Source organism: Nylanderia fulva, unplaced genomic scaffold, assembly GCF_048542155.1.
Source record: "Nylanderia fulva isolate GAGA-0341 unplaced genomic scaffold, ASM4854215v1 Scaffold10, whole genome shotgun sequence".
Classification (NCBI taxonomy): Eukaryota; Metazoa; Arthropoda; class Insecta; order Hymenoptera; family Formicidae; genus Nylanderia; species Nylanderia fulva.
The window spans coordinates 4,624,870-4,651,943 of record NW_028189193.1 but is presented as its reverse complement, the minus strand read 5'-3'; the positions used below and the strand labels follow the sequence as shown (position 1 = coordinate 4,651,943).

Below are 27,074 nucleotides of genomic sequence, written 5' to 3'. Positions count from 1 at the left end.
TGTAATTGACATTAATATTTCATAAAATACAGTTAATATTTCAGTTAATCAAGAATACAGATTTATGTGTTTTAATATCAATATAAAAAAATATGTATAATAATATAAAATATAAGAAGAGATAAATAATTAATATTATAATAATGATTAATCTATAAAAAATTATTATTGTCATATTATTTGATTTCAAAATCGCATAAACATATCGAAACACGCAGAAATAAATTATTAATATAAAATTGATATTAACAAGACTATTTATTTAAAAAAGCAGTGTGCATAAGAATCAAGTAATTCTTTTATATAGGAAAGCAGAGTTGCAAATTAAATCACATTATATTTATACGTAGTATAAATAGATTTATATTAAAAACAAATATAATTGTTGCATATATTTCTAATTTTTTTCTTCCACATTGTATTTTTGACATGCATAGAGTTCTTTAATACCGATTTTTATTTCGATATTTTGAGCAATTCTAGAATTGAATCTTGTAGTAAGACTGTAACACACATAGTGTACATATGTAATTTTGTATCAATATCTTATTGCCACAGATTTTGCATAAATACATACAACATAATTTTCAATTTCATATTATTTTACTAAATACATCTAAATATGTAAAGTATAAAAGATAACCGTAAATATCTTGATATTGTATTATTTTAAAGTTTGAGGTACTTGTTTTATTTTTATAAACCTTAGTCTTAATATATAAGTATAGATAAAAATCAGTATGTATAGTCTTCATTCACGCGTTTCCTTCAAATTCTTTCACGTTGAAAGACAAACGCACTGTCAGATGCACGCACACATAAATACTCACATAAAGTTTAAACAAATACTGAGCCTCCACGTAATAAAAAAAATAAACGCTAATTAATGAGTCCGAAATTGTTTTTCCGAGTCATCGTACAGTGATCCATTATTATATCGTATTTTAATAATATCATTATAATTATCATTATTATGTCATTAATAATATATATGTGCACTTACACTTTTTTAAATCTTGAGTTTTCAATTACCATAATTATTTATTATGTCACTTTTTTTATAAAATTACGAACTTATTATCCACTGTAAATTGAAAGAAAATTCGTCGATTGAAATTTCCTTATTCATATATGTGTAAAAGATATATTTTTATTTCTCGTTTGTGCATCAGAAATAATAATTACTTTTGTCATTTTATTTATCGGGATGGTTTCGTTCGTTAATAAATTAAACAGAACTTTTAAATTCTACGATCATAAAGGAAGATGTTGACGGATCAGAACACAAAATGGAAGCATTTCGGTCATTATAGCTTCTGCAAGCGTCATCGTTCTTCCAACTTTGGTTTGTAGATCGGTTTATTGCTGAGAGCATTGTTCATGGAAATGTTGTTGGTCCTGACCTGTATATACTTTGGCCTCTTGTATCGCGTGCTCCAATGTAGGTAACTATAACATCCTGCTACTAAGACGCCTAATCCGTTGCAAGTACACGAGAAGATAAGGAGAATCGTCAGAATACCTTCTACCTCGGGACAATTAAGGTCCATATATCTGGTGAGATATAAAAAAAATATTGCTTTTGATATACATGTCATCACGCAATACTAAACTTATTGCGTTAATATACGATGCAATATGGCTGTTAGTTCTTTTCTCTTCAGAGTTAACTTAAAATGTCCTATATTGTATTTAAGAGAATTTAATTGAAAATTTAATTCTTCAGATTCCTGATGTTGAAATAAATAAAAATCTCCTTGCATGGAGATTAAAGAGATTCAAGTATGGCCTCCAAAAACAATTCGCGAATTTATCACACATCGTTTAAATCTTTGCATAAATTTTCAGGTGCTTTAAGAAATCAATAGTTAATTCATCAATATCTGAAATATTTCCCCATTTTGACATGACATACCTGACTGCACCATCGAGTGAATCAGGCGGCTCGCCGCGTGGCCTGCATACACACGTGGCGTTTAGTACTCGTGCCGGAGTGCATTCCAGTCCCATGAGACGCGACAAGTGCATCGCGGAGAATATGCATGCGCTCACGCACGCAACGGTAGCCAGAATTGCCAAAAACACGCTAACAACCTGTTTGACGTATCAAAGCAGGACATACATAGGTGCGATAAAACGTAAAAAGAGTGAGTGAAAGAAGGAAACAGAAGAACATTTTATATTACTCGATAATTACATAATAGTTTAATTATATTTATAATAATTATCAGAAAATTATAAGTTACTAATAAGTCAAAATAAAATTAAAGTTATTTCTTTCAAAATGAAGATTTTTGTAACTAACGCAAGATTATATTAATACTATAAAAATGATATAATAATTATACTGTACATATATTTAAATAAAATATATGCATGTTGTAATATAAAAATGTATTATAAAAAATTATCATTAAAAAAGCAATAAGATGTTTGAAGTTATTTATAAAAATCTACAGTTAATTATAAAGAATTCTTACATACCTTTGTGGTAGAAAGACAAAATCCGGGAGTCATCTCCGGATATTCCTTCTTGAAACAGCATAGGAGACAGATTCCAAAACTGCCAGACATCAAAAGCTGAAGATATTCCGAAATTACAAATATTAAATCACAATAAATATATATACAGTATATTAAACGCAAATGCTAAGAAAGTACTGCGAAGTAACATGACAATTTATGAGAAATGTTATGTAAAATGTAATTTATTTAAAATGTTATATATATACTTACATGTTAGTAATAAATATAATTTTTTATATATATAAATAACTAACAAAAATTTTATTAATATTTCTCTATATTTCTCAATTTTATGTAATAATATATAATTTTTTATATATTATTTATATATTATATCACATAAAATTGAGAAATATAAAAAAAATATTAGTAAAATTTTTATTAGGTAAAATATGATTTTTACTGCACACTTACCTTTAATTAGGTTAAAAGTTAAATATTAAAAGTTTTAAAATATTGTTAACATCATATAAAAAATGTAAATATGTATTAAAAATCATCAAAAGTGATGCAATCGCCAGTAAATAATGAATTGTAACTTCAATAAAAATAAATTGCTCTGATTTATAAAATGATATATCAGTTAAAAAATGGCAATTGTTTAAAATATATAATTATTTCACTTTGTCATATACGTATAAGTATATGTAATAGTGTGATCGCGCGACGCGCGTTAATGTATGTCTCTTCTAACAAATAATTAGCTTTTGTTAAATAAGAGAAGAGAATTGTTTTCTATTTTGTATCATTCTTGCGTCATGAAAAATGCATGCCTAGTGCATCCCATACAGCACAAAATATTTCTTAAAAAATAAAATAATTTTCGAAAATATTTTTAAAATGTTTCTATGTTCTCTTTTTCATGTTTAAAAATATTATTGAATATAAATTAATATTTAAAAATTATGTATTAAATATTTAAGAAAATATTATATCTGAGCGATAAAAAAAATATTTTTAAAAGTTATTTAAAATATTCTAAAAAGTGTTTAAATTATTTTAAAATATTCCTAAAATCATCATTTTAAAATGTTTTTATGCAATATTTGATGGAAATATTTAGAAATATTTTTTGTAAGCATTCATATTTTGTGCTGTATGTCACCGTGTAAAATTGTGATTACTTACAGGCATGCCGCTCCAGTAGGGATTGTCCACGATGGGAAGATGCGGTGCCCAAAGCAGCAACCATAATGACAGGGAAGTCACCGCGATGCCGAGGATAGTCTGCAGCGCCGCCAGACATCGGGCTAATCGTCGATGATAGATCAAAGGAGGCAAAAACTTCTCTCGATCTAAAAGTAAACCTGCCTTTTAACTCTTGTGTATTATTACTGTAGTGATTACGGAAGATTAAGGATTGTATAAGATTGTATTTTACAACTGCAGCAGATAATTTGATGCAAATTTACGCAGAATTTACACTTGTATGTGTATGTGGGTGTATGAAAATAATTATATCTCAAATAAGATTTATAAAACAATCACTTGCACTTTGTAAATAAATGTAATATAAAATTGGAATACAAAAGAACAGTGTTTGCTGTTATCTAAATAAAATTATATAGATGATCATCTAAATGAAACTTTAGTATCATCTTATTTTTGTATAGATAATAAAAATATATGTATTATCTATATTTGTATTTTTAATTTAAAAAAATATTACCTTTACTAAATTATCTAGAATAACTTTTAGATAATTTTGCTCTAGAATCACAGCACATAAAAATACTTAAATAGTAGAATTTATATCCCTTTTATAATTTACATTTTTTTATAACTGTGTTCACATATAAGCAGTCTTAAAAATTATTATCTACAAAATTACCTAGATGAATCATTAATATAATTTTATTTAGATATATTTAAAACAGCACCACACACAATCACCTTTATCTCATCTAAGATGAATTTACATATATTTTTATCTCATCTTTATCTAACTAATTTTAAAATCATCCAAATATGTACAACATTGCAAAAGAATAGTAGAATTTATATCCCTTTTATAATTTACATTTTTTTATAACTGTGTTCATATATAAGCAGTCTTAAAAATTATTATCTACAAAATTACCTAGATGAATCATTAATATAATTTTATTTAGATATATTTAAAACAGAATCACCTTTATCTCATCTAAGATGAATTTACATATATTTTTATCTCATCTTTATCTAGCTAATTTTAAAATCATCCAAATATGTACAACATTGCAAAAGAATATCGCAGTTTTTATTTTCCAGCGCGATTAACGTTCTGTCTTAGTCAGATATTTCACGAGAAGGAAAAAAACCATGTTTTCGCAATGCAGCTCGTCTGTGAATGATTTGATCTCACGGATCTCCTATATCTTAAAGTGAGCCAAGTCCCGAGGCGATCGGTCATCTATTAGATAATTCGACATTGCGAAGCAGATATGAGCTTCATCCTTCTTCGTGACATACATTTCCTCCGTGGCGTAAACGGTCGATAACCCGTAGTATCGAGAAACTTGTGTAGGTCCGATAGAAAGGAGAGTTTCCTGCAATACAAGACGGCCTCGTCGCCGTCCCTCCATACAAGGTAATCTAACTGGATGATTGAACGTATCGTCCTTGCCATATCGAACCGCTAGGAAATTCATCTACACAAGATTCGCGACAACTATTTCCCATTAAATAGAAACGCGAATGATAGTTTACACCACAACGATATTTTGCAACAATATATACATATATTATATATCATACCGTAACATTTTATTGGAATAAAAATGTATCCAAAATTAGAATTTAAGTTGGTAGTTAAAATATGCGCGATTATTATAAATGTATAACATTAGGCTATTTTTTCTGTCACATTAATTCAAATTTTCTAAATAAATTATATATTTTTTTTATTTATCTGCATTTCTTAGGCATATATTGATCTAAAAAAAACTATAATCCGTATTTGCACAATATAATTATTTTATATAATAGAACAAAAATTCAACTATAAAATGGGATAATAAGAGTATAAAAATAAAGCGCGACAAGCTTGTTTTAAAATTTTTTTTATTTGATTTAAACGTTTCGGTCTTTCCTCTTTCAACCATTTTGAGCAGATTAATTGACAAAAAACATGTTGCTTTGAAGGTAAGATCATGCTATGCGTTTTTCGCTCTTTTCTTTTTTATCTCGTCTTCGATTGTTTTAAGAATTTGCCGAAAACTTGGAAGGCGAAAATGAGGATGAAGATGCCTGATCCTTTTTTATCTATATCAGCTGAAGATAGTCCAAAGGAAAAGGACCGAAACGTTAAAATCAAATAAAGAAAACGTTTAACATAAATTTGTTCCACCTAATTCTGCGTCTAGATTTTATTAGTCCATTTCCTACCTGAATAATAGAATAGAATTTTAAGAATGATAAAATTTTTTCCAACAAAAGGTTGCCAATATATTAACTATACCAATCTTGTCAGTTCTGTATTAACGATTCTTGACCCTACATTTTGTGTCATTGATTTCCATTGAAAGTTAAAACTTTTCGGAGAACTGGAGTATTATTCGAATAAAATGGGATCATTCAGAGTGGTTTAGAATCAATCATAGACGAAATTCTATGATCTCTTTTGTTGTAAGATATTTTGATTCTGCGTTGAGAAAAAGATATGTTGCGTAGACAATCTTCCCAAGTTTTTCAATATATATAGAAAAATATGTGAGAAATCTAAATTCTGGCTTTATAAAAATTACACATTAACCCCATACAGCACAAAATATTTTTAAAATCTTTTAAAAATATTTCTTAAAAAATAAAATAATTCTCGAAAATATTTTTAAAATGTTTCTATGTCCGCTTTTTCATGTTTCAAAAATATTTTTAAATATAGATTTAAAATAATATTTCAAAAATAAGTATTAAATATTTAAAAAAATATTATTTGAGCGATAAAGAAGAACATTTTTAAAAATATTCTAAATAATGTTATCACAAAAAATTTTTAAATCATTTTAAAAAATTCCTAAAAACATTTTAAAATATTTTCTGCAATATTTTATAGAAATATTTAGAAATATTTTTTGAAAACATTTATAATATTTTGTACTGTATGAGACCCTTATCAATATTAAAGCAAAAACTGTAAAATCAAAGTAAACAATGCCACGTCAATGTAATTTAACTCAAAAAAGTTCGTCATACTCTCGCTCTTATACGATTAATTCGTCAGCAATTGATCATGGATGCATCTTTATATGTATTATATGCATGTAGAAGAGAAATTCTTTTGCCACGCGATACTTGCGTGGAATTTTAATATTTCGATTATCGACGCACGTCAAATCGTGAAAGGTGCGATACTTTCTCGATTGAAGAATTAAAAAATGATTTTCACTTGCGCAAATGCCAATGCACGTACTCGCTTTACGAGGAGATTGCATCTCCCAGAAGTTCTAACTGTACTGCAAATACATGTTATAACTTAGCTGGCGAATAGAAGGCAAGGTGCACAACGCGGAACATATATGGTCTGTAGATAGATGGGCCGTAAGTCAACGAGAATAAGAGTTGGACATAAACAGTTCCCATGCATAATTATACTTTGAGGCAACGCGCGATAAAAATGTTACTTCTCCTCCTTACAAAAAAATTACACATTCTTTCTCACTTCAAACGCACCAACCCTGAAAGTGAGTTATGATTAAAAACAATTTTTTTTAGTAATAAAAATGTTAATGCTTAGTCCTTTTAAGAATTATTATATAGCATTACTCATTATACTTTGCTACGTTAGAGTGTTATCGTTATTAAAAAAATTGAAATAATGCTTACTTTAATGTTCAGAAAAAAACAAATATCTTTTTTCGCAGTGTAATAAAACTATCAATTATGTTGACATTAATAATCTAATTTTAATTTGTTATATTAATGATGAACTATTCATTATTAATAAAACACATATCATTACATCATTAATTAATTATATACATCATATATGACATTTCATTCAACAAATGTCAGTAATATTATACATTCAGAACATGACTAAGAGAATTATGCAAATAATTTTTTTATTTAGAACAGTTAAAGGATATTACGACTGGATTATGTAGAATTGACTTTCTCGATCGATTCATATGTACAAACGTTCGAAAGACGTATAAACAATGTTTGAAAAAAATTGTAAAACGTCAATTAAACGTTCCTTCAAATATCCAAAACATGTAGAGGCTTTATCATAATATTATAGATACCCAATATTTTTGTGAAAGTAAGAAGAAGTAAATTTCTACACTGAAAAAAATGACTAAATTAATATATGTACATATTTATTCCAATACTGCCAAATGAATCATTTATTTGAAAGAAATAAATATTTATTTGTTTTGAAAAGGATTTTCTTCTATCAAATAAATATTTTTCATATCAAATAAATATTATTGGTTTCAAATAAATGATTTATTCGGCAATTTTGAAATAAATACTTATTCGAATTCAATAGATTTTTTTTCAGTGTACTATACCGCACTCAAGAAAGGATCATTTTCTCATGATTCTCTCTCGTTTTCAACATAACGGATAAAATGGACACTACAGTTAAGTGACAGATATTGCTGCTCTTTCGAGGAGTGGTTCGCACGATGCAAGAATACAGAACATGAATACGCATCGTTCGCATTGTGTACCGTCTCGCCATATGTACATATGTCATATTTATTGCACAATGCAAGAAGAATATACCGGTGCGAATATAAAAGGAGAAAGGCCGTACTGAAAGGTCAAACGGCGACAAAATAGCCGACGAAACAAGCTATATATCTATATTACCTTTAATTTAATTAAATATTACCATGATCAGATGACACCTGATATTCGGTGTTGTGCTTAGATGGTTTTAAAATTAGCTAGATAAAGATGAGATAAAAATATGTAAATTTATCTTATTGTTAGATAAGATGAAGATGATTTTGTTTTTAATATATCTAGATAAAAGAGGTAAAATTATATGGCGATTCATCTAAATAATTTCTAGATAATATTATTTTTAACACCGCTTATGTAAACACAATTATTAAAAAATGTAAATTATAAAAGGTATGTAAAAATATATAATTCATATTTTTATTTATCAATTTTTATCGTTTACTGCTTAAGCTATGACTAAATTCTAAACCAAATTATCTGAACATTATTCTAGATAATTTAATAAAAATAACATTTTTCTATCTAAGATGCAGCTATAGATGAAACATTTTTATTATCTATATAAAGATTAGACGACGCGAAAATTTCATCTAGACGATCATCTATATAATTTTATTTAGATAACAGCAAACACTGCTGATAACAATGCTCTGTGGTAACATTAAATAAAAAAGAAGAATTTAATTGTCAGAATGATGTATCATTCATTATTAAAGTTGTACATTATTAAAAAGTCAAAGATTAGAATCATCCGAGTCACAATTAAGCTTGTAAAGATTTAAAGATATAATTATTTGTGTCATATTTAACTCACATAATGGCATTTGTCGTGTGAATTCGGCGTAATTAGCCGCAATTTTTCTTCATTTGCATCAGGTACGTTGCGCACATAGGCGTGAATGACCTCGTTTATGTGTGGATGCGAACGTTAAATGAATACATTATAGAAGATAACAATGAGCAACGTGGTCCGTCGCGTCGTTACGGTTGGCAAATTCGCAAAATATTACGACCCACGTACACGCATACATGGAAAAGTACTTGGATGGTACATTTTCATTATTCGCTGACTCTGTTGCATAGATAATGTCAATTACGCGGCTTGCGTAAGAAAGAAACTACGGTACGAGATAATTGGATAATTTCGCATTGCGCCGACAATCAATTATTGATTCGTCTTCGATTTGCCTCTCATTAATTAGTCACAATCGGTGATACTTAGTAGTTATTTTGCGTTTTTCATACTTCATCGGTGAAAAATGAATTTATTGAAAATATAATCTATAGATAATAATTATGTATTATATTATAATATAATGTAAATATATAATATATAATATAATATATAATATAATATATATATATATAATATAATATATATATATATCTTATGTATATTATTATATAGTTGTATTATTCATTAATATTATCTATGTTGTATATTATTATATAATATTTATATATAGTATATATATAATATATATTATATAAATATATTATATAGTTTTCTCAATAACTGCATGCATTAAAAATGACAGCTGATTAGTTTCAGCAATTTCCTGTGTATATTATAAATTATTAATATAATTAATAATTGCAAGTTCAAATTATCATAAATATTTATCACGAGTTTAGGGAATAGGATAGAGAGAAATTAAAATTTTTAGCTGTTTGCAGCGAAAAGAGTGCGATCGTTTGACCGTCCTACGTTCTTAGATGAAAGCCAAACGCAGGATTAACGTGTGTAAGGGTGCTGAAAATTGGGCGTAAGAATAGCAGTCCCATTTAGTAAGTCTGTTCCGCCAGTCTCGAAATAGAGTTAGGGCTAAATGGTAAATGCATGCACGGCCCTTGTACAAAGCAGGACTGTACGTTTCATCAATTTCGACCCTTCGACGCTCACACGTGTCGCTTGTTTCCTTGCAAATGCACGGATAAAACGATGCTCATTGTTAACTTAATATACGTCGTTTTTTTCTATTAATTAGTGTTTGAATATAAATTAATGCAGTTTATATTTTTTAGATTTTTTAAATAACAGAATTTATATACTTTCGACAAGAAAATTTTGCTTGTTAAAATTATATGTATGTATATGTGAGTAAATATTTTTAAAACCCACTAAAATCAAGCAGTGTGACAATTTTAACAAGTCTTATGATACAATGGCAAATGAAGTTAATTGCGGTGGAATACGAGGCAATTAAGAAAATATGGTAAATTTTCTTTCCACTTGTGCGCCAAGCTAAAAATTGTGTATTTCGAACAGATGCCAAAAAAAATCACAATATATTTCCGACCTGGTACTTCCGCTATCTGCGGAGAACCATGTGTATCCACTTTAAAGAACTTTATGACCAGCGGAGCAAGAAACGTTTAAAACTCAGTGAGAGATATTTACGTGAGAATGACTCTCGTAAGAAGAAAAAAAGAAATAAAGAATTTCTTTCCTAGACGAATTAATAAATATAAAATAATAATTATTTTGAATATATTTTATAAATAAAAAAATCGAATTAACAATCATTTATCTCTCTCGTCTATCGACTGACAGAAATTAATATAAAAAATATTTCATATATTAAAAAAATTAATTAATATATTAAAAAAAATAAAAAGAAATTAATATAATAAATATTTCATATATCGACATAAACGCGTCATCTCAATTTTCACGGTCTTTCTCTTTAGTAAAAGCTTCATTACACATCGCACTTTCGTCACCTCCGACGTCTTTCATTAGCTGTCATTTGCTGAGTATTTCATTTCACGCTATCTAATTACCGCGATGATACCACCGCACTTTCCTGCTTCTACAATGTATGCAGCGCTAATTATAATCTTCCTGTCTACCTTGGCAGAGCAACCTCGATCCTGGTAACCTGCGCGGCGCATTAAGATTGACACTCATTAGTGGAATAATAATGTGTCGCGAGCAGCGACGAGACGTCGAAGAAAATCAAGAAAATCGAGTAGAGATACCTGATCGGTCGCATTCCGTGACGGAGAAATGAGATTCCCAAGAGAGCGCAATCTCGCTCTCGGGAGAAATCGATTCAATCGATTGCAAAAAAATCAGAAAAAAAAACGAATAAACACGTACGCAAGATTTCATCGACCGAGTGGAACGGAGGAAATGCCATTAGCGTTACTCACTTTACGATACTTCGCCAAGTGCATGTGTTCCCGAAACGCTCGTTTAAATTCAAGTATATTCATTACTTTCTCGCAATAATATGAGAAATTATCGTTCCCCGCTAATTGAAAATCGTAAAATCGCTCGACTAAATGCATCCGTCCCACAAAAGTATATAGTGTGTAAATTACTTGAAATGTGAAGTCGGAGCAGTTTTGTTCTCTTTGAAAACTATTCCAAAGATACAAAAGAAAAAAGATATAGGTAATAATCTACTCACGATGACCGGTTCGGTGCATCACGATCATCCTGCTGTGCCTTAGAGAATTCCTTGTGGGCGTGTGTCGACCGGCTATTTGAGAAGCTGCCAGGTTGACAGGAACCGTGGTTGACAAGCAGTTGGCCATCGATGGTGCTCGACCGAGCTCTTTCTCTTTATCGCCGCGGGAGATTCGTCCGATGTTCCCGGTTGATACTGCACCTATAAAATACCCAATAAAATACTTAAATATTCTGCATCCTTTTTTTTATCAAAATTAAAAAAAAATTTTTAATTACATCTGATTATAAAAAAAATATTTTGCAAGAACAGATACTTAAGTCACAAAATTTAAATGCAAAGCTCTAACACACTTAAAACTATCGTAGTTATTATCTAATTACGTGTCACAAATCTTATTAAAAACAGATTTGGTTATTGTATTTTTTGATGTGTATTTTATTTGTTTTTTATTTATTTGATATAATTTTATCAAATTTTTTAGGAATACCTGAAATACTTCATTTTCGATAAGAAGACTCGTTTCTGTAGAAGTAAAGATAATAAAATTAGGAATAATTCTAACATGTATACTACTATATTTTTATTTCTCTTTCTTTATTATACAAGCGATTTTAAACATTATTTACTTTATCAAGTAATATTACTTTAATACTTCAAGCTATATTAAAACAATTATTCAGCTTGATCATGATAATGTACTATTCTCGCATTTGCATATTTTATACATTAGCAATTGCTTAATTATCATTTATGTTTCTTTTATTTTTCTTTTAAGATAATGATATGACAAAAAGTTCAAGAGAAATATAGTCGAGCATAACATATGCAATTTTTAAATCTCATATACATATTTTTCTCTACTTTTACAATTATAAGATATTTTATGTTGCATACAAAATATTTGCAGTTTTCTTTAGAAAAATTTATCGTTATTAAAGAAAATGTGGAAAGCGTTGCACATATATTGTTTGTTGTTCGAAATATGCAATTTTCTTAATTGCACACGCGATTTTGGCACACGTGAACATTCTATGAAAAGCAGTCACCGCGGCATAAAGAATTCAGGACGATAAAGTTTCGTGGTGCTGAAAACACCTGAGGTAGAACAAATAGGTCAATCTGACACGAAAGAGATTAATACACGGTGTAGATAGGCAAATATATGCATGTATAGTGCGAGTAATTTAATTTGAATTATTCAAAATCATTTATATTTTTCCTTGCAATTATATATGTAATATTTTTTAGATTTAAAAAATAAATTAAACTTTGTAAAAAAATAATAAAATAAAATAATAATAAAGATAAACTAATAAAAAAACGAATTAAATTTACGGTACCACTTCGACAATCATTCAGAAACAGTACAAAATTAGAGTTCGCTAATGATTATGATATAAACAAAATGTAAGTGAAAAAAGCAAGCAATTTTCGAGCGCGTAAGAATAATTATCTTATTATTTTATTTTTGTCGTCGCGGGTTGAATCTCTCGTAATTAAAAAGTAGACACCGTGCACATAAAATACAAAAAGCATATCGCGGAAAGTGCATTCAACTCACCGGTGACCTTGGCAGTGTTAATCTTCGACACGTTGCCCGTGCTGACGGCACTACTGACCCTGTTGTTGTTGTTATTATTGTTAATATTGGTATTAATGCTGTTGTTGATGCTGTGAGACACGACGGACGTGCTATTTCCGTCGCGAACCTGATTCAGATTGCCCACGCTCATTGCGGAAGTGACGCAAGACGGCGTCACCGGCACAACCTGCGGAATCGGAAAAAAGGGTCGAATTAATTTTGCTAAATGTCTCTAACCATTTTAAAAAAAGGCACGACTGGAAAAATATATGTAAAAATTGCAGTTCTCAATGTTGATAGATTTTTTGAATTATAATGAGTGATTATATAGTTTTGTGTAATATTTAAATTTGCGCATGAATAAAATATTTTTTATTGCATTCTCTCTCTATAAATACAGATTATATATCTAGTTTTGAAAACATAGAATGTATACTGTATTTAAAAAATAAAGATTTAATATAAACATATTAAGAATGGAAATTTATGATAATTTTGTGTGCGATGCATGTGAATAATTAATATCAATTACGATCAATATAGTCTAATTATGTTGATGTAAAACGTTACATTTTTAGCGACATTTTTCCAATTATCTTCAGTAATGCAGAATATTTATCTATTCATGTTTTCACTTGGAAATTAATTCAATAATACTTCAGAGCAATTAACGCGTTTTATAGACTATATAAGCTGTAATATATTTTTCTTCAATAAAAAAATAGTAAAAGCATTTTGTATTGCACAAAATAATATAAAGAATTCTTTGAAACACACGAAAATATTGATAAAATCGATGACTAATGTCAGTCACGTCGCATCGTCACGCGAAGCAATTTAATAATATATAAAACGAGCCAGAAGGCGCACGCGTAAACAAAAGCACGTGGATAAAACCGTACCTTATAGTTGTCATAAAAGCTCACCGGCCGGCTTCTCGGCGCATACTGAATCTCCTCGTCGGGTTGCATCGTATGCGCGCCGCGCGACAGTGTCCTAAGGGATGCGCGCGCAGCTCATAGGACGTCCACTCCTAATGTCACCCTCCTGTCGTGCCTTCACTTCCGGCGGATCTGCTGAGGTGAACACAAATGGCATGACCGCACGTAACGAGACCATAACTAACAATAAGTATCGCAAATTAGCGCCGTAATTACGCGATAATTGAATTGCAACTGGTAATCATTGTTTCGTAGTTTTCAAATGGAAAGGTATAATTTTTATGATAGACGCTGCATTATAACGTGAAAATATCATGTTACTTTTCAATTACTTTGATAAAGCGACGTGTATAAAATACATTGAGTTTATAAATTTATCAGCTTATTACACGCGATTTTAATCTTGGTGAAATGTGAACCCAGATAATACCTTATGTTCAAAACCTTATGTGCACGCACACGGAGAGAATTTTCTCTTAGAATTTACTCTGAAAATCATGGTAATATGGGGTTGGAAGAATTTTATAAGAGTTTCTCTGATTAATATTTACCACAATAAAAAATATTAATATGTAGTAAAATTAATCGAGTATATTTTATATCTTATTGTGGTAGATATTAATATTTTTATTGTGGTAAATATTAATCAGAAAAGCTTTTATAAAATTCTTCCAAGAGAAAATTTTCTCTGTGCATAAGACATCTTTAAAATGTTTTTAAGATATCTTTTGGATATTGCATTATAATAAGATTTCTTAAAGATTTCTTAAAGATGTCTTAAAGACTTCTTAATGACGTCTTATGCGTGCATTTTGGACATGGTGCTATCTGGGAAAGCTTTCTCTTTTTCTTTCATCAAAAAATCAATTTAAATAAATAATTACGTATATGTAACGTTATTTCTTTGTACCTGAATATTTCTCCTGCCGATGACGCTTATCAGAATGACATTTGGACTCGTATATATGTTTCTTTCACTTCCTCCACGGAAGTGAACCTGACTTCATTGTCAGTACATCCTCCATCGGATGTGGTTGATGACTCACGACTCGCCAATCTGCAGGCAATTTCGACAGGGAATTTTCTCCTAATCCTATCCGACGCGTCGTAAGTCACGTTCGAGGGATGCTTTGGTGCATAAAACAGGGATGATATCAGACGTCTCGCGATAGATAGACGATAGATTGGCGATTTCCTCGGCGTCCACGTGCTCGCACACGTGTCCCGCGCATCCGTCACTCCATAAATGTCTGGAAAATTGAGAAAGATTATTCGCCTGAGGATAGCTTTGATCGGCATCGTTTATTTAGACAGCGATTGAGATATTTTTAGTTCAGTCATTTGAACCATGATTGATGACCGAACTGAAAATATCTCGATCGCTTTTCCCGATATATGTAGCCAAAATTCTCTCTCCTTTCTCTCTTCGAAAGTAGAATTAAGTTCGACATGCCTTTAAAAAGGCAAGGAAAAAAGAATGCAACACATTGCATATACAGGGTGTCTGATATGGAATGTCACACCGAAAATATACAAGTAGATCTTGTTATTTGACAATTTTTCCGCAGCAAAAATATTGAGAAGAGAAAGGGTTTTTCGCAAACTAAGCCTTGTGGAAATAAAATATTAAAATTACATTTTTCAATTAATTTCAAGTAGAGTTCATTTAAGTAAAATTTTAATTTAAGATTTAGTTATAAAGATACCTACATAATGGCAAAAATTGGGAACATGCAAAAAATGATCCCGACAGTTTTGCTGAGGAAAAATTATAATTTGAAAAAATAAAAAAATAAAAGAGAGCCGCAGAGACAAAGTGTATGAAATAAATAAGGCACTCCGTTGTTCTCATAAAAAGAAAAAAATAGAACCATATTTCTTCGTAGAAACTCCGACACGAATTACGTTTCTTCGGTCTCGCGAGACGCTTAAGTGCTGATGAAACTTTGATTCCAACTTAGCCGTATGATTTCCCAAGCCATTAGCGCGAGTGATAGCACATCGAGCGTGATCAATACATTTCTAGGAACTACTATTTGAATTTAAAAATTCGACTTGAAAAAACTGAAGAAAAATGTCCTTAATATTGTCGATAAAAAATGACGATTGAAAAGAAAACATTTGAGTAATTATTTATTTTTTTACAATTTTTCAAAGAAGCCTAAATATGATTTTTTAATTTATATATATATCTCGAGATATCAATAAAGAACCTATCACTTGAATCGGAAATAAATCGAAGCAAACGTTGTTTCTATCAAGAAGAAAACTCCATGCAATTATTGATTTTCATATTATATAATACACTTTGATAAATCTGAGTTTCTCTTCTTTAGATCGGGAAAGAGTAAGTCCTAAAACTTTTCCTGCCTATTGATTTATGTGAGAAGGAAGGTAAAGGTGTACGACGTAAGACTTCTCCGGCTTTATGGCGTCACACTTTAGAATACAACAACTCGTCAACATTCGATTACGTTCATAGCTGAAAGTCTAAGTTCGTTTTAATGTATTCAGCTCGTTTCCCTGCACTTAAATGCAAAGCGACTGTCCTCAACAGAACAATATAATATCGATGTTGCTCGACGAAGGTATTCAGAATTTCACTTCCGCGAAAATATTGAAAAGAATAGGAATCATGAAAAGGTTTTATAACAATTGTTATTGCACAATAAACGAAAAATATAAAAATTTTCCCTGCATGGCTTATTATTCCTACTGTTGCAGTTTAATGTAAAGACATTATGAATAGAAGCAAAATAACGTGATATGTCCCTGAGTTTTTTTATACGTCATTTCTGATATCTATTCAAGCCGAAGCTAATGGTGCAATGCAATGATTGTATTTACATTTTTTATAAATCTTTGCGTTATGTACTACTGAGCGACATAAAATTCCATCAAGTAATGTAATTTGAAACTACAAAAAGATCTGTTAAACATTTTTTAATATATATATATATAGATACATTTTTATTTCATCTAAAAATTTGAAAATGCAATTAATATCCAGCGATATTAATAATGTATGTATAAACACACATATATATATATATATATATATATATATATATATATATATTTTTTATTGTGTTTTGTGAATTATGAAATCTAAGGATGATATTTTTGCAGAAAGAACTTGTGAGTATTTCATTTTTAAAAATATATAGATACATTTTTATCTCACCTAAAAATTCGAAAATGCAATTAATATTATTATTCATTATATGTCAAATTTATCCAGCGACAATAATAATGTATGTCTAAATATATAATTTTTTATTGTATAAATTATGAAGTCTAATAAAGATATTTTTGCAGAAAGAGCTTGTAAGTATTTCATTTTTAAATTGTATAGATACATTTTTATCTCACCTAAAAATCGAAAATGCAATTAATATTATTATTTATTATATATCAAATTTATCCAGCGACAATAATAATGTATGTATAAATATATAATTTTTTTATTGTATAAATTATGAAATCTAATGAAGATATTTTTGCAGAAAAAACTTGTAAGTATTTCATTTTTAAATTATATATATATATATATATATATATATATACATATATATATATATATATATATATATATACATATCTTCATCTCATCTAAAAATTCGAAAATGCAATTAATATTATTATTCATTATATATTAAATTTATCCAGCCACAATAATAATGTATGTATAAACATATAACTTTTTATTGTGTGAATTATGAAGTCTAACGAAGATAGTTTTGCAGAAAGAGCTTGTAAGTATTTCATTTTTAAATTGTATAGATATATTTTTATCTCACCTAAAAATCGAAAATGCAATTAATATTATTATTCATTATATATCAAATTTATCCAGCGACAATAATAATGTATGTATAAATATATAATTTTTATTGTATGAATTATGAAGTCTAACAAAGGTATTTTTGCAGAAAGAGCTTGTATAAGTATTTCAATACGCTAAGTGCGGAGGAGCAGAACGGAAAGAAATAGATTAAAGCTTGAATGATATATGAAAGAGGCTGGATGTGAGTGTCGCCTAAGGGGACCTAATAGAGAAATAACTTATTTCCAGCTGTGTAACTCGAACGCGAGTCTGTCGTAGGTAGGTCACTGTGCGCGCAGGAAACTAAAGAACCTCTCACACTATTAATTGATTTTATCGATTTGCTAGCACGAACATTTTTGTCTTAATCGTACGAAAAATCGAGAACAACTGTATTTGTACAGTTATTAATAGCGATCGTACGAGTGCTCACTAATCTCCGCCACGCGGCTTTATTGCCTCGCGTATTTATGTTGCGCAATAGCGCATTTACTTGAGATCTTTTGCTTGCCTGCTGTGAAAGTAAAGCCATGCTCATGGAGCTTCGATAAGTACGATGACGAGGTCACGTTTGATGATCGAGGAAAAAGAAGGAAAAGGAACGAGAATCTTGACGTAATCGCGCTTGCTGCTGCATGTCACCTGTCGATTGGCTACTACATGCAAAGATATCATTCAAAATATGACTCTATCACGATGACATGAAAGATTATTCACGAAGATGATTCAAACTCACAATTAAATAAATATATGCATGTGTTACAGACGGTTTAAATAATTTTATATTACATAATTTTGAAATATGAGTAAAAGAGCACTCTTTCTCATAAAATGTATAGAGAGTTTGTATTTAATAATTCTGAAATTTCGTTTTATTGTTTCTACAAAGAGTGAATTCACGATATGTTTATCTTTAGCTTTATTTTCAAAATACGTGACGTTTGTAAAAATTTTATTTATTTATACTAGCGATTGTTCACCTAATTCAAATATACCTTCAAGTTCTATTTCTGTATTACGAGGTACCATAAAACCGAGTGCCAAAACAAAATTTACCTTAGAATAAGAGCAAGCAAAAGCAAGTTTGCGGAATTATGTAACAGAGATGTATTTCATTTGTAATTAGATGAAAATGCAACTTATAAACATATAACAAACAAAGATACGAAAAAATGTTCATATAAAAAATGATCAATACACAACATTTTTATAAGACATGTGTTTAAAATTTATTTAATATTATAAAGAGCTGGTAGTTACTTTAATTATAATTATCTATTTATCTGTAATTAGAATTCTATTAGATAAAAAGTGGAAAATTTTATATTTCTCCTTTGATAATTGTTTCCATCATTATACTCTTATCATAAATCATAAAACAAAATCAATTAATAGTTTATTCGACGCGCATAAGACTTTAAGAATATTTGACACTTCAAACATCGTATATACGATGACTATATGCATATGTGAACTAGATATGTGGACTACTGACGTAATTACAGCGATAATAGGCGATTGTTACAAACGTCACAATTTCCTGTGACGCGTAATTCAGAAGAAGAATTACATAAGAAAAGTTTAAACGATTAGATGTAATATAAAGGGCGCCTCTGCTTTATGTGCATGCGCGAAAACAGTTAATATATCATTAAAAACAAGTATTTATCATTAAAATAATAAGGCATTATTTCAATGCCATTTTTTTAAAAACACACGTGTTCCGAAGATGTAATCGTAATTATTATATGTCTTCAGTTAAATTTTTTTCACGGATATTAATGATTATTATTCGGTAAAATAAAGCATCTTATTTTTGAGAAAGAAGAATATACAAATATTATATTTAACGTAAAAATAAAATCTAATTATTTGTTATAATATATTTTTACAGTCTTACGAAAATAAAAGAAGGGCCAAAATTTTTATTTTAAAAAGTATTAATATTTAAATTATTAATGCTTAAAGTGAAATGATTTAAATTATTTTTATAATTTACGTTATTTTATTAACGTGCATATTTCTTAGCGTTACTATTTTATTTACTAAATAAATCCAACTTTATATATTCTAAAATAATTGTCACAAGCATTATTCGTAATTTACATTAACATGTGACAAAATTGTATTCGTTGAAACGTTTTATGTGAATAATATTCAATGCCTGAAAGCATATTCTATCGCGATAATATTAATTGAAAGCCATTTGAAATATTGATGTTATTGTATCGAGCGATAGGATTATAAATCAGAATAATGAAACAAATGCAATAAAAATAATTCATGATATATAATGTTTTATATCTCTTTTAATATAAATTAGAAATCTCTATTTTATGCTTATGATGAAAAAATTAAATTTTTCTTATGTCGCGCGTTTTCTGCGACATTAAAAGAAACTATTATTGTATCATAAAAATATGAAAGAAACGTGAAATTTCAGGCATTGTAATCAACATAAGTATGTATATGGAGCAACAAATCCTGTTATATTTTTAAATGCAAGTGAAATTGTATACGTTGCGTGAATACGCGTTAATCCACATTAAATTGTTAGTAATTACATCTGTAATTAGCAACCGCGAGAAAGTAGCAGTCGCATTCTATCACGCTCGATTTTCATTAGATATCCATTAAGCAATCATACTTTTCGCATTCACTTATGCGCGTAATTAATGTGCGAGCAACCTGACGAATATTTTATAATTCAAATGTAGAACACGTGCGTCTTTATTAACCCAAATACCACACGGCTTTCCTATTTCACCGTGAAATCCGTAAAACTAGATCAAATAAATCTCTGAGATATACACTATGCATATTATGTATACTGCATACATATACATAATATTGCATATATTAAAATCTTATAATATATAGAGTAGAAAAATTATTCGTCAATTAAAATTAAATATATAATTAGTATCCATTTTATTAATAATATATAATTTTTTTTAATGACGATTATCAAAATAAGTTTAAAAAAATAAAAATAGAATTATTGTAGAAAAATGGAACTATTATCCGATTATAACTACTTAAAATTTAGATAAAAGTAATGCTCACAATTTTTTGTATCTATATATTAAAATAATTATGTCAAGTTTTTGTTAATTGTTTATATAATATGTATGATAATGATGACATAGGTTTGTTTTTCAGTCTACGTCATTGTACCAGGAAGTAATCATATTTTAAACTTCTTTTTCTTTTATATTTTTTTGTTATTTTCTGATATAAAAATTGTAAAAAATTAAAATTTAGATTTGCAACAAATCAATATTATTATGACTGTAATGATATACATATATTCTGTAATAACATAAAATTTATTCAAATATATATTATATATTTTATATATTTATAATAAGAATATTTAATTATTATTATTTGTAAAATAATATTTTTTATATAAGTAGAATAAATAATAATGCAAAAGAATAAAGAATACTTTTTCTTTAGCATAAAAATATTTCTTTTTAATTATGAAAAATTCTGTTTATTATTAAAATTTTGATATTGAAAATAGAAAGATTTTCTCATTAAAACAAAAATAATTACACAAATCTCACATGATCTCTTACATTTATTAATTATATTGTCAGTGATTTATTTAGAAAAAAAACGCTATAATGTTGCGACAAATTTCATCTTCATTATATTAAGTTTCATCAATTTATCGATTATGATTCAAGGTAATTTCGATATAGCAATATCAAACATAATCGATTTAAATTTTATTCATTTGTATTGCAAAATTGCTTTTAGACGGATATGTCTATTAAATAGCGGGAACCGATATATATCGTAATCGCGTATTTTTTTGAATGGCGTGTAATCATATGTTTATATAACGGATAAAAGTATCACATAATGTACAATATGTTACCTTAATTATCAAACAAAATGACGTATCAAAAGAGCTAATCAAAATTAATAAAATGTTTTTAATTAAAACTGCATTCTTTTTTAAAATTTAAATAAATATGCAGTAATTGTGTTTAATATAAATAGTTTCATAAATATATATTTATTTTGGCATGTTTCATGTGTATGTATAAGTATATAAAAATCAGTATAACATAAACATTTGCAGACATTTTTATTATCGTTATTTTATCATTGTTTTTAATTAAAATATGTGTCTCTGTCCCGAAATATAGAAGACATAAAACGATATCGTCGAAGTAAAATAACAGTCTTGCGAAATCAAATGCATGGTCAAATAACAAGTTGTTAATTCAATAAATAAAACACAACCATTTGTAAAAACATTTTCATATAAATCACACTTCATACACATAGAAAATCTTTAATAAATAATACATCTAACGCATATTAATTTTTTTGACAAGCCTAGAATGTTTTATTTAAATGGATGAACAAATTTCAAAGAATAAAATCTGCAGCCAAGAAAGAACTAAAAAAAAATTAAATTAAATTCCCACATGTTAATTCAATAAATAAAACACAACCATTTGTAAAAACATTTTCAAATAAATCACACTTCTACACATAGAAAATCTTTAATAAATAATACATCTAACGCATATTAATTTTTTTGACAAGCCTAGAATGTTTTATTTAAATGGATGGACAAATTTCAAAGAATAAAATCTGCAGCCAAGAAAGAACAAAAAAAAATTAAATTAAATTCCCACATGTTAATTCAATAAATAAAACACAACCATTTGTAAAAACATTTTCATATAAATCACACTTCATACACATAGAAAATCTTTAATAAATAATACATCTAACGCATATTAATTTTTTTGACAAGCCTAGAACGTTTTATTTAAATGGATAAACAAATTTCAAAGAATAAAATCTGCAGCCAAGTAAGAATGAAAAAAATTAAATAAAATTCCTACATGCAATTTATTAAAGAATAAACTAATCACCGACATACATGTGCGCTAAACAGAATTGATAGCACGTGAAACCAAAATTAGATCTCAGGCTGATGCAGTTTCAATCTCCCGGAGTCGTTCCTGCACTATTTTCACACTGGAACACGTTTGCTTGGACACAAATATCTTCGCGAACGCATCCGCACTAATAATAATAATAATAATAATAATAATCGAAACGTTTTCCAAAACCGTGGACCAGTCAAACACGCCGGTTAAATGCACGTACACGCAATACGATTCCGTCGACGTCGCGATGTCAACTGAAGGCCCACGTATATAATGCATCGAGGCGAAGCCGAAGAGGCCCCACCAAAGTACGTTCGAACCGAAGTCGGGAACACCAGGTGTGTGTCGGATAGGGGAACTCGTGCTGGCAGGTGAGAACGACCATCTGATCTCCGGCCAAGGATAATCAGTCGACCGGCAAGGATAGCCGACGTTCCGGATCCGTTTGCATTTCTCGAATATAAACACTTATCGCAAAAATATATGCGAAGATATGAGCAAAATCATGCTCCAACAGTTATTGACTCTCCAAATAAGTGTATATATACTTAGGAGATTGCTCAAGTTAAAAAGCATTTATAGGAGGGAAAAAGTGCTTTTCTATAAATATTTTTTTAACTTGACAGAATAAATGATAAATAAATTAAATCATTTTTTTTTTGCATTCGTGTTTCGCGTTTTTTTAAATCGATAGCCTTGACATTTAAACATATTTTTGAAAACAAAATTTTTATTAATATATGTATAGTCCTTTTTCATCAAACACGCAAATATGCAAATAGAATTTGAATGCATAGCTTGAAGATAATTTTTATAGGTATTAAAATGGTAAAAATTTGATTAATATTTTAAAAGCTTACTTTTATAGAATTTATATAGAACCATTATAAGCTTAAATGTTTTAGTATAATATATTTATTATTAATCCAATGGAATGTTAATGAAAATTTTTCAGAACTGAGCACCACTGTTGTTACTTTCACCATCGCCAGGCGATTCAGGCCTGATGGAAGAACTTATAGAAAGTAATAAAAGGGGCAAGAAGAAGGGGTTCTACCCACTGATTCCTGTCTACCTTGAGCGGTGCTCCTTCATTCTATCTTGTTCCTTTCCAAACATTTTTTGCTCTGCTGTTGTACGACTCTTTATTCTAGACTACTACTTCATCAGTTTTCTTTTTTATAATCATAATTTTAACGATAACGCTAAAATATTTTATTATACAACATGTGTTTAATACACTTTTTTTTTTTCATTTATTAATATTAAATATAAAAAAATATGTGATATATTTTATTATCTTTCCGAGATAAAAGATGCATCTATCAAAATTATAATTAATAATGTTTCATTTAGGAATATCACATATTTTTTTATTTGTACAATACTTAAGAATAAAATATATTATTTGAAAAGTATGATAAACATATATATTATATAATAATAAATATTTTATATTGTTAAAACTATGATTATAAAAAAAACTAAAGTAATTTAGAACAAAGAGTCGAATAACAGCAGAGTAAAAAATGTTTGAAAAGAAGCAAGATATATACTATTATTACAAATTAATTGTTTAGATAATAAAACCAATATTTCTCATTTAAAGCAAAAATATTTAAAGCGCTTGAAGATATTTATTGTGTATTAAACATGTAAATTGAACTTTTTATTTAGCATTATTAGCATGTATATTGAATCGATCTGATTGATTCTTCCATGAATCGATGCAATCACTTTTCTTCTTTTTGTTTCATCATTGCATTAATAAATGAGTAATAAGTGTTACACAAGTTCGTCGAAAAGTGTATCATATATATTCGCGGTTTTTCCAACATCATATGTTTCGCAATTCATCGCGAAGTCGTCAATGAGGATGTTCTTCGCGCGGCTCATTAGAGTAGTGAATTAGTAACTCCGGTTCAATGAGCCCGGGAAAGCTAGGCATCCCAAGAGATAGACGGAAAAAGCACACCCGAACGAGTACACGTGTGCATAAAAGGAATAATTTGTCCCTTGCCCTACGCGAATAATTACCACTCGAGGGTTAAAGACTGATCCCTTTGGTGCATTCCAAACAAAGAATTATATTGTATATTTCTTGTTGTAGACCGACAAAAAATTTGCATTTAGTAAAATTTATATAAGAGCATTTTATCAATTTTTAAGTTTCGTAATCCTATTAAATTTGTCATAATTTATATGAAATGTATGCAAATTGTTCGAAAAAAATTTAATATGTAAATGTTATTTAATTTTATTTCTATAAGACTGTAAGATTTAGGTTTTAATATAAAACAAAAAAAATTAAATTTGAATTTTTAGTATATTCTTTTTACATAATTGATCGTATATTTTAAAATCTTTATAAATTATTGATAAGCTTCTTAAATCAGTTTTTTTATATTTTAGAAGATAAATGGTTCTTAAAATTATCAAAAAAATTACACAATTTATCTGTATATTAAAGGGAAGGATCTGCAAGAATGCGTTTTTGTAGTCATACCAGTTTTCAACCTTCGCTCTTTATTCGATGTCAAAAGTTCTTAAAAGAAAAAATAAATATGACAAATAGATTATAAATACCTAAGAAAATTCCAGTCTTCCGAAGATCATTTAAATAAAATATGTGGAAGGAATCGCAATCGACCGATTGTGGTGGAGTCCCATTTTGTCTAATGACTGTAGCGTGTGTGATCCATTTTTAACGCTGACACTAGCATAATATTGTCATTACGCTGCTCTCGAGACGAGACGTCGAACACCTCATTATTCAGCTGTGCATACGTAAATTTGTCTTGTGTGAATTACACTGTAAAAATTAACACTTGTGTTAAGTGTCGTTGAGCTCAGACTTGTGTGGGCTCTAATTAATGTTATTACAATTTTTTGCACGAAATTCTAATGCGTTTATTCTGAACTTATTAGTTTAAGAATTATGCTAAAAAACACATATTATAAATAAAAGACTAAAGTAAATATAAACAATTTAATTTTTATAAATTTTATAAATTAAAAATTTTTTTTTTATGTTATTAATGCTATATAAATTATAATAAAAAAATAAATTTTATGTGATACATATATCAAGCTTTTTTAATCAACCTAAGTTGTAAAAAAAAGTATAAAATATCTTTAAAACTTATTTTCAAATGTATTTAAAAAATGTTAAAATAATTGGTAAAAGTCCCTTCTTATTTATTAAAAAAACATTTATTAGGACTTTTAATCAATTATTTTTATGTTTTTGAAATATATTTGAAAATATACTTTTAAACATTTTTTACACATTTTTTTGCTACTTAGATATATTATAATTTTCAAATTTTTATATTTAAAAAAATTACAAAAACAGAAATTAATCAAATATAGTAATAAATAGCATTTATATCGATGATGCTGTTTATTTTTCATCATAAAACTATCAAATTAAACATAATTCATTATAACTTATTCTTGATTAAATGGTTTGATATATTTTTTATAAAACATAATTAATTATATCAATAATGTTACAATTTGAAGCAATATATATATATTTAAAAATTGATTTTTGAAGTCAATATAATTGTCTTAAATATTGCAAATTATAGATAATTAAAAAAACAATTATTTTTGTTATAATTATATAATAGATATATATTTAAATATTTTTATGTCATTTATTCATGCGTGCAGACAATAATTTTTCATGCTAATGAGTAGGAAAAATATTTATTTTTCATACATATGTATGTACGCACACACGCATATATGCACATGCACATGCACATCCACAGATGCACACATATACATACATATATATCTACCATCCATACACACACATCCACATATGCACACATACGTATACACATGATATGCATGTAATAATAAAAAAGTATACCTCCAAAATTATTCCGTTTAAGCAATTGCAATGAAATCAAATAAATGGCGAAATAGCCGAGGGGTCGCGAGATGAAATAAATCGATAAAAAAACGCGGTATACATATCGATTTTAGCAGAAAAAGTCGGAAAGTTTGATTTGTAACAATATAATTTGTACTTGTTTTTTGACAATTAAGCGTATCACGCAATAATGATCGTAATTAATACTGAAATAATGATATAATTACCTGCGGACGAACTCGCGCGTGCCTTTTCGTGACTTCACTCGCGCCTTTTCGCCACGGCTACCAACTTGA

The 27,074-nt window shown here is 28.3% G+C and overlaps 1 protein-coding gene across 6 annotated transcripts; it reads right to left on the bottom strand.

The window, feature by feature from the left end:
- Positions 1–239: 239 nt before the first annotated feature.
- On the bottom strand, positions 240–27,074 carry LOC114932011 (uncharacterized). 6 transcript variants are annotated; one of them, XM_085483035.1, is made up of 10 exons: positions 27,006–27,074; positions 25,479–25,704; positions 15,055–15,394; positions 14,106–14,276; positions 13,183–13,390; positions 11,619–11,819; positions 3,655–3,833; positions 2,485–2,580; positions 1,916–2,094; positions 240–1,554 (listed from the first exon to the last, which is right to left on the bottom strand). In XM_085483035.1, the coding sequence occupies exons 4-10, from the start codon at positions 14,172–14,174 to the stop codon at positions 1,326–1,328; spliced, it is 1,161 nt and encodes a 386-aa protein (XP_085339161.1). In that variant the 5' UTR covers positions 14,175–14,276; positions 15,055–15,394; positions 25,479–25,704; positions 27,006–27,074; the 3' UTR covers positions 240–1,325. The 6 variants fall into 6 exon arrangements, with proteins under 6 accessions (XP_085339161.1, XP_085339167.1, XP_029160015.1 ...); XM_085483041.1 differs by having other exon boundaries at positions 25,479–25,669; positions 27,006–27,049; XM_029304182.2 differs by lacking the exons at positions 25,479–25,704; positions 27,006–27,074 and adding an exon at positions 22,883–23,157 and having other exon boundaries at positions 14,106–14,279.

Excerpts from the sequence above, each read along its gene's own strand:
- LOC114932011 (XM_085483035.1), bottom strand. The coding sequence starts at position 14,174 with ATGCAACCCGACGAGGAGATTCAGTATGCGCCGAGAAGCCGGCCGGTG. Across the intron at positions 2,581-3,654 it reads CCTACTGGAGCGGCATGCCT|CTTTTGATGTCTGGCAGTTT; the intron begins GTAAGTAATCAC and ends GAATATCTTCAG. Across the intron at positions 1,555-1,915 it reads TCACTCGATGGTGCAGTCAG|ATATATGGACCTTAATTGTC; the intron begins GTATGTCATGTC and ends ATATCTCACCAG.